Source organism: Polyodon spathula, chromosome 4, assembly GCF_017654505.1.
Source record: "Polyodon spathula isolate WHYD16114869_AA chromosome 4, ASM1765450v1, whole genome shotgun sequence".
In the NCBI taxonomy this organism is placed as follows: domain Eukaryota; kingdom Metazoa; phylum Chordata; class Actinopteri; order Acipenseriformes; family Polyodontidae; genus Polyodon; species Polyodon spathula.
In genome coordinates, this window is record NC_054537.1 from 6,712,039 (window position 1) to 6,721,220 (window position 9,182).

At 39.0% G+C, this 9,182-nt stretch overlaps 1 protein-coding gene across 1 annotated transcript in view; it reads left to right on the plus strand.

Annotated features, from left to right (window-relative positions):
- Positions 1-5,211, plus strand: part of LOC121314094 (kinesin-1 heavy chain-like) — a 46,331-nt gene extending 41,120 nt beyond the window's left edge. Inside the window, exon 26 of the mRNA XM_041246967.1 lies at positions 3,706-5,211. Within this exon, the coding sequence (XP_041102901.1) occupies positions 3,706-3,712 (7 nt within the window). The 3' untranslated portion in view covers positions 3,713-5,211. The remainder of the gene's footprint in view (positions 1-3,705) is intronic.
- Positions 5,212-9,182: the final 3,971 nt, after the last annotated feature.

The following is a 9,182-nucleotide window of genomic DNA, read 5'->3' on the forward strand; positions in this document are numbered from 1 at the left end:
TAATCATGCACCCTCACCTGTTAACAATAATTGGTCACAAAAGGTTAATTAGGTAACATACTTGTTAACTCAGAGCATCTAACAAAGACACTTTTATACTTAGTCCAGTGTTATACACATTTCAGACTTTTAACTGACTTGGGCTTCAGACTGAAATCCCCTTGCTTTGGGTGACCATTTCATTGAAATTGACAAGATTTAGGCATTTTCATTTAAAAATGTAATTTTTGAATGCAATTCACTTATGATTATCAGCTTATATAAGTACACGTATATAATTAAATATTAAGTGTTTATAGACAAATATCTATGCTTTTAACTGTATAAAATCATGAAAAACCTGGTTTCAAGCAGGTGTACTCAAACTTTTGACTGGTACGATATACACTACCGGTCAAAAGTTTTAGCACACCTTAATTGTTCCAGTTTTTATTGAAATTTATGCAGTTTAATGTCTCTATGTACTCTGAAATTAAAGCATAGAACAAATAAACAATTGGAGATAAAAAAGAAATCATGGAATTGTTTTGTTTAACAAAATTTAATCTAAATATTTGACTCAAAGTAGCCACCTTTTGCAGATATAACAGCCGAACACACTCGTGGCATTCTTTCTACAATGGAAATAAAATATTGTTCAGAAAGTTCTTCCCAACACTGTTGCAGAAGTTCCCACAAATGTGTTGCACTTGTAGGTTGCTTTGCTTTCACCTTTCTGTCCAGTTCATCCCAAACCAGCTCGATGGGGTTTAAGTCTGGAGACTGTGCTGGCCATTCCATGATTTGAAGCCTACAGTCTTGTTCTTTTCTTCTAAGGTAGTTCTGACATAGCCTGGAGGTATGTTTTGGGTCATTATCTTGCTGTAGGATGAACCCCTGACCAGCGTATACCAGAGGGTACTGCATGGCGCTGCAAAATGCTGTGATAGCCGTTTTGGTTCAGGGTGCCACTCACTCTGTGCAAGTCGCCGACTCTGGATCCAGCAAAAGAGCCCCAGACCATCACGCGTCCTCCTCCATGTTTTGACAGTTGGTGTCGCACACCAAGGAACCATCCTTTCGCCTACTTGACTGTGTACAAAAACCCTGCTTGGTGAATGGAAGATTTCAAATTTTGATTAATCTGTCCATAAGACCACCTTCCAGTCTTCAGTAGTCCACTGGCGGTGCTTCGTGGTCTAGGCAAGCCTCTTTTTCTTATTTTGCCATCTTAGCAATGGCTTTCTTACTGCCATTCGACCTATCAGACCTGCAGCTCGAAGTCTTCTCTTCACAGTTGAAACTGAGACTTGCTTACTTCGACCAGTATTAAGCTGTGCTTGAAGCTGAAGCTGTTGTCCTGTGAGCCGCCTATCACGCAAGCTGTTGACTCTCAGAAACTTGTCTTCTGATTCTGTTGTGGCTTTGGGTCTGCCAGACCTCTTCCTGTCAGAGTTTCCTCCAGTTTCCAAGTGCCTTTTGATGGTGTAGGAAACTGTACTCACTGACACCTTGGCTTTCTTTGCAATTTCTGTAAAGAAAAGACCTACACTTATAAGGGTTATAATGGTCTGTCTGTCTTCCTTTGTTAATTGCCTTTTTCTCGCAATAATGATAGCAATATACTACTTCCTGCAGTACAATACTGTCCAAATAATGTTTAAGAGGGTGTAGAAACAGTCTGTTCCAACACTGCTTTTATACAGACAGAGGGTTTGTAAGTAATCAACCAAAGTTGGGACACCTGTAGGAATTGTTAACATCAGCTTTCAAGGCTTAATTTACTTCCATTGCTGCAGAACAGCTGTAAGTTGTTAACCCATTACTTGTTCCCTGAAAAAGGCCTTTTTGTATAACTCTGAAATGTATATTATTTTTCAGTTTTTGGTAACCTAAACTTTTTTTTTTTAACCTCTGGCAGTTTATCGCTTACCTTTGTACCATTTCAGGTTATTCACTGGACTTGAACTGCTTAAATTTCAATAAAAACTGGAAAAATTGAGGTGTTCTAAAACTTTTGACCGGTAGAGAGGTGTATGTGTGTGTGTGTGTGTGTGTGTGTGTGTGTGTGTGTGTGAAATCACAATCAACACAACAGCTCTATTTAAGTCTTAGATAGCAAAAAGTAAGCAAACCAGAATATGCACACGCATGCATAGTGATTTCTATGGAAAGCCATCTGGGACAAAAATGTGTTGTGCAGCTTTAGAGTGAACCAGAATGTCAAGGAACAGAAACTAAATGCATGCCTGTCACAAGGCTTCCCTAGGCCCTACACCCTGCTAAGTACTCACAGGGACAGCAGTAACCACACACCGGCCATGACTCTTGCAGACATTAAAGGTTTGCTGACATAAGGGGGGGTTTAACAGTTTTGAGCAAAATACAGGAGAAAATCTGATCCGGGAGAAGGGTCTAAAATACGGGAGTCCCGGTGAATACGGGAGAGTTGACAGGTCTGAGCTTTATGTACTATTTGTTTCAGGAATAAATAAAACAACTGTTAACTTGAACTGCTGTGTGGCATTCTTTGTTTTGTAGTTAATTCACTTGGTTAAAGTAAGTTAATTCTTCACTGGGGATATTTTTGTATTTTAATGTGTTACATATTGTAAGGTCTGCTGTAAATAAAGGCACACACACAGGCCACGCCCCTGCCCCTACACTTGCCAGAAGCCCTATCACTCATGAATGAGCACATCTTCAGTTCTATCCATAGCAAGCTGAAGTCGGTTGTAGCTGCCTGTTTCCACTGAGTTGTGAGTTGAGTTGAAACCAAGGCATAGAAAAACGTATCCTCTAATCCACTTTCTTCTGAAACTTTTTCTACTTGACTAAGCTAATTAACACATTTTATTTGAGACAAGATATTAATCAACAAATAACAAGAAATGACTAGGGATTGTTCTGTTTTTGACCCCGCTCCCTCAGTTCTCCAACAGTCATATAAAGTATAAACGTACAATCTTCCAACAATCCAGAGTAACGTAATGCTGGAGATAAGTAGAAAGAAAGAAAATAAGAAATAAAAAAAAGAAAGAACAAAATTAGAGTAATAGAAAAGAAGAAAAAAGGAAAATTAATCCCAGCTCGGCACTCACTAATAGCAGAGAGAGGAATCAGGGCACAAAACAATGAATCTGAAGATATTAGTTTAAGCTGTTCAGTGTAGGGCAGAAAGGGTTGCCATGCAGTGCCAGCCTTTTGGTAGAGTGAATTGCATTTTTTCCAGTTTGAGAAATTGCATGACATCCCCAGTCCAACAGAGAGAGGGGCTGACTGCTTCTAATTGATCAAGACAAGGCATCTAGCCAACAGTGTGGTAAAGGCCAAAACATCTGGTTTGGAATCTAGTTAAAGGGATATCCTCAGGGACTACTCTAAAAAATGCTATTAAAGGGGATGGGTCAATGGATTATTAAAAAACATTAGAAATTGTGTCAAATAAATTTCCAAAAAGGAACCAACCTGGAGTATGACCAGAACAAATGAAAAAGTGAAGACATACAAATATTGACCAGTAGTATGACAACAGCAGTATGCTTTTTACAGAAAATATAAACCTGTATTAGGAAATACTGAAGAACTGGTATACTTGGGGATACAGCTGTGCCTTATTTACAATTGTATAATTGCTACTGATTGATTTGAATTTTACCGGCTGTGTATTTTATAAACCTGATCTCTGTGTATTTTGTAAACCTGATCTCTGCTTTGTTCTTTCAGCAGCTGAAGAACCAGCATAATCAAAGAGGAGGATTCAGATCTCATCCAAACAACCTGTCATTCCATTGCAGTGAACTCTCCCAATGAGGGCTCACAGGATTAGCTCTGAATTTATCAAATCATAATATACCTGGCTTGTACAGTTCTACCCAGTGCTCGCTCTTTGTTTGTTTTACTCTTCTCATAAACAGAAATTGATTTCCTTACAAAACATAAAACACAAAATTGAGCGTGCAATCCAAGCATCTTGCAAGTTAACTTCATGGGAGTTACATGTGTAGCTCTGTTTTGTTGCACAGTTTGTTGTCATCCATGTCTTAAATTTAGTCTGCACTGTGCCAAGTTGAATGTATGTTACAGGTTTTCAAAAAAGAAAAAAAAAAAGGGTGGTGGTGGTGGGGGGGGGGTTTCCTTGCAGAAAACGTCCTAGCCTAATGTGTGTACATTTCATTGTTTTAGGGGTTGTAAAACAATATCTCCAACTAGATTTGATAAGCTTGTTTTAAGATTTGAATCAAATAGATAAAACACTACTGTCCCATTGTACAGGTTGAGATAGCACTATGTTTTCTTGAAGTGGTTATTTGGAGTCTGGACTATAAACTGTAATAAATGCAGTCTAGGTGCACTCAAGACTGGAGCCTGTGGAAGCCAAGACCTTGGAATTTTTTATTTTTTTTTCCCAGTTGAACAGAAGATGAGGTTGAAGAACCAAGAAAGCTGCTTAGAAGTTTACAATCATACCTTCATTGCCAGGTTGTCTGAATGAATCAAGTACTGTATAATAACAAGAATGGTTAAATGCATTGTTACTGAAATACCATATCAAGAAAACAAAAAAGCCTTCAGTAGGCTGAATTGAAACACTTGCTTGTCCTGTCCATGGTATTTTCCACCTGTTGGCTTTGTGTGCTTTTAAAAGCTTCTGTTTTCATTGAGTGGTTTTACCAATAAACGTTCATTAGGACCATAGATAGAGTTTAAAACCTTTTTTTTTTTTATAATTCAACTTTTTTTTTTTTTAATGGAGTGGACAAAAATAAACATTTTTAGATTGCAAGTAGGGCATGATAAAATGTTTGGAATGTTGCATGTAGAAAGATTGATAGTTGCTGAAATAAAAAAAAAAAGTTTTTTCTCTGGGGGGAGGGGGAGGGTATTGTGGGGGTACTCTTATCTAACTTTTTACATATGGCTTTAAGACCAGTTTCTATCATGTTTATTACTTTTTGTTGTGCGTATGTCTCTTCTGTGCCTAGCTGTGGTTGTTTTGTATTCTAAATGATTTGTTGGAGGCTGAGCTTTTAAAATAAAGCAGAGGTTTAAATGGATGTGTACACACTCCTGTGAAGAAACATGTCTTCAGCCTCATTGCTTCTGATACTGATCAGCCAGTCAGTGTATCAGAAGCCCCGAGGGAATGCTGATGCGTTTCATGCACTTCTATACAATGAGATTTACGTTTATTTAAGGTTTTAGGGAATTTGTTTTGTTCTGCTTCAGATATTTTTTATGTGTGGGGGGTTTTTTTGGGTTTTTTTTTTTAAATCTGTTAAATATCTAACTTTGGATTTTTCATGTTTTAATTTAGAAACAAAAAAGTGTAAATGCCATTGTTAGCCTAGTGCAACTGAACCCTCCAATCTACTTATGTGCAATACTGAATAGCCTTGGTAAAAATGAGTTGACGTGGGGAGAAAGTGGACCATTCTGGATAAGTAAGGGCATGACTTGCCCCCCCCCCCCTCCCCCCATATCACATTTGATCATTTCTCTGTAGCCACAGCAAGTCACACATGTTCTTCTTGACACAGGATAATAACCAACCTAAATGTACAGCACTTTAAAACTGGTTCTGTTCTAAACTTTAACCAAATGAAGCTGCACTTAAAATTGGCCTAAAACAGCCGTATTAATCTTGATTCTAAATAAAATAATAAATGTTTTGGAATATCTATGAAAGCCAATATTATCTATACTTTTTATGTTGGAGTTTCCAATATAGGCGACACAAAGTGTAAATGTAAGCAGTGTTTATATGGTTTGCCTTGAAACTGAACTTTGAACTAGTTTGGAGAAGTTGCTCTCAGCTATGGCAAGTTACTGTACCTGGACAGGACAATGCTCTTGTGTACACAGCGTTCCCATGTAAACCTGTAGAAGAGTAAATGCATTTCAGTGTATGTTTCAAGTGCTTACTGTACGCTTGTTTATTCTAGAAATTGAACACAATTCAATAAAAAAAAAAAAAAACTAATTTATTCATGGTGATCAACTAAATTATTTGCATTAACTTAAAAAAAGAATAATAAAGAAGAAAGCTAGTGAAATTTATTACTGTGTAATAGTAACAACATTTTGAAAGAGATGACTGAAAACTCCACCGATTTTGCATTACGGTACTGGATCATTCCTACTGAGCGAGGGTGTAGAAGAGGACTCTGAAAGGCGTTTTGGGGCAAACCACCATCTATTCTTGACTGACTGCATGATGTAAATGTATGTGTGATTTAAATAAAACATAATTTGTCTTCAAATTCAGTGAAAGCTTTTTGAATGGGTTGGGCAGCCCTAGACAAGGCTACATGTGTGAAGAATGAAACACCCATGTGTTCCTCCTTGCTGGGGTAAAACAAGTTAATGTCCAGGAGTGTGATGTACCAGGCTGCAACATTCTAACTTGTGGTGTTTATTATTATTTTTATTTAATTATTGTTTGTGCCATCAGAAAACTTTCCTTTGCCAACTAAGGACTCTAAAATGAATCCTGAAGCGAACATGCAGGAAATGCAGGGTAAGTTTGGTATTTGGTGCATCTGCAGCAGTGCACGCTATTTGGAATGGCTTCCTCAATTTCAGGGGCAAACTGCGCCATTTTCAAACTGGGACTCGATTCGGCACAAGGCTGGAGAAAAGAAGTTGGGTCTTTTTACTTATTCATTTTATTAATCCTAACAAACAAAACACCACAATAGCTCTTGCATGTTATTACATGTAATATATGAAGCACATGTCAAAGGTTATTTTATTTTTTGAAGTTTTAATCTGAAGACAAGCAGGTGACAATACAAATGTATACCTAGTTCACGTATTATTGGGAGTCAACAAAGTAAACTGAACAAAAATATAAATGCAACCTGCAACAATTTCAAAGATTTTACTGAGTTACAGTTCATATGAGGAAATCAGTCAATTGAATTAAATTCATTAGGCCCTAAGCTATGGATTTTACATGACTTTGAATACAGATATGCATCTGTTGGTCAGATACCTTCAATAAAAATTTAAAAAGGTAGGGGCGTGGATCAGAAAACCAGTATCTGGTGTGTCGACCATTTACCTCATGCAGCGCAACATATCTCCTTCACATAGAGTTGATCAGGCTGTTGATTGTGGCCTGTGGAATGTTGTCCCACTCCTCTTCAATCGCTGTGCAAAGTTGCTGGATATAGGCGGGAACTGGAATGCTGTCGTACACGTCGATCCAGAGCATCCCAAACATGCTCAATGGGTGACATGTATGGTGAGTATGCAGGCCATGGAAGAACTGGGACATTTTCAGCTTGCAGGAATTGTGTACAGATCCTTGTGACATGGGGCCGTGCATTATCATGCTGAAACATGAGGTGATGGAGGCGGATGAATGGCACGACAATGGGCCTCAGGATCTCGTCACGGTATCTCTGTGCATTCAAATTGCCATCGATAAAATGCAATTGTGTTCGTTGTCCATAGCTTATGCCTGCCCATACTATAACCCCACCGCCACCATGGGGCACTCTGTTCACAACGTTGACATCAGCAAATCGCTCGACCCCAAACGACACCATACACGCTGTCGGCCATCTGTCCGGTACAGTTGAAACCGGGATTCGTCCGTGAAGAGCACATTTCTCCAGTGTGCCAGTGGCCATCGAAGGTGAGCATTTGCCCACTGAAGTCGGGTCTGAGACAGATTCTGACAGTTTGTGCAGAAATTCTTCGGTTGTGCAAACCTACAGTTTCATCAGCTGTCCGGGTGGCTTGACTCAGACGATCCTGCAGGTGAAGAAGCCGGATGTGGAGGTCTTGGGCTGGCGTGGTTACACGTGGTCTGCAGTTGTGAGGCCGGTTGGATGTGCTGCCAAATTCTCTAAAAAACGATGTTGGAGGCGGCTTATGGTAGAGAAATGAACATTCAATTCTCTGGCAACAGCTCTGGTGGACATTCCTGCAGTCATCATGCCAATTGCACACTCCCTCAAAACTTGAGACATCTGTGGCATTGTGTTGTGTGACAAAAATGCACATTTTAGAGTGGCCTTTTATTGTCCCCAGCACAAGGTGCACCTGTGTAATTATCATGCTGTTTAATCAGCTTCTTGATATGCCACACCTGTCAGGTGGATGGATTATCTTGGCAAAGTAGAAATGCTCACTAACAGGGATGTAAACAAATTTGTGCACAAAATTTGAGAGAAATAAGCTTTCTGTGCGTATGGAAAATTTCTAGGATCTTTTATTTCATCTTATGAAACATGGGACCAACACTTTACATGTTGCGTTTATATTTTTGTTCAGTGTAGTTGAGTACCATCATGATCACCTTGTTAACAGATTAGTTGTTCAGACTGGCTTTGTTCAGCGGCCATCTTTTAAGATTTTCCTTCTACGTTTTTATTTGTATTAATGTTCCTGAAACTATGCATTGGGATACTATGCAGGGATACTATTTAATAAAGATATAAGATTGAGACACAATGTTATCAACGCCAGGCTGAAGAGAGGGCAGGGCCAGTAGCTTTGCAATCAGGAGGAGATGTTCAGAATGGGTTTACAGGTACATTCAGCCATTCAAAGAGGGGCTGCAAGGTTATTTGGAATGTGAGGGGGCACACCAGGTAACACAGATATCAGACAATGAAGTACAATATAAATAATTAAGAATCTAAACCTGAACTTATGAGCACGATCGAAGCTCATCCGATTCCTAGTAATCGATTGTTCTCAAAACTTTGCCAAGTTGGGTCTTGAAGGATCCAAATGATTCAGCATCAGCAATACGACTTATAACCCATTCATACCTTCGCCAATCTCTGTGTCTCCTCCCTCTCCAAGTCTATCTCCACTTAATTTCCAGCCACATCCTCTGCTCCTAGTTTATGTACTGTGCCTAAAGTATTGGTTAGAGTTAACTGTGTCAACTCATGTTACGATTTTAAAGACTTCAATCATACTGCCTCTAATTTATCTTTGTTCTGGGCTAAATAGACTCGGTTCTTTCACTTTGTCTTCACTGCTCATTCCTTTAAGTCCTGGGATTAGTCTGGTTGCTCTCTGGACTTTCTGCAGGGCCGCAATGTCCCGTTGGTACTGTAGTGAACAGAATTGTACATACAGTGCAGTCCACCAGTGCATTATACACCTTATCATGACCTCCTTGGATTTTAACTCTACACTTCTACCCAAGCGGTCCTTTTGTCTTTTTTTACTTCTTC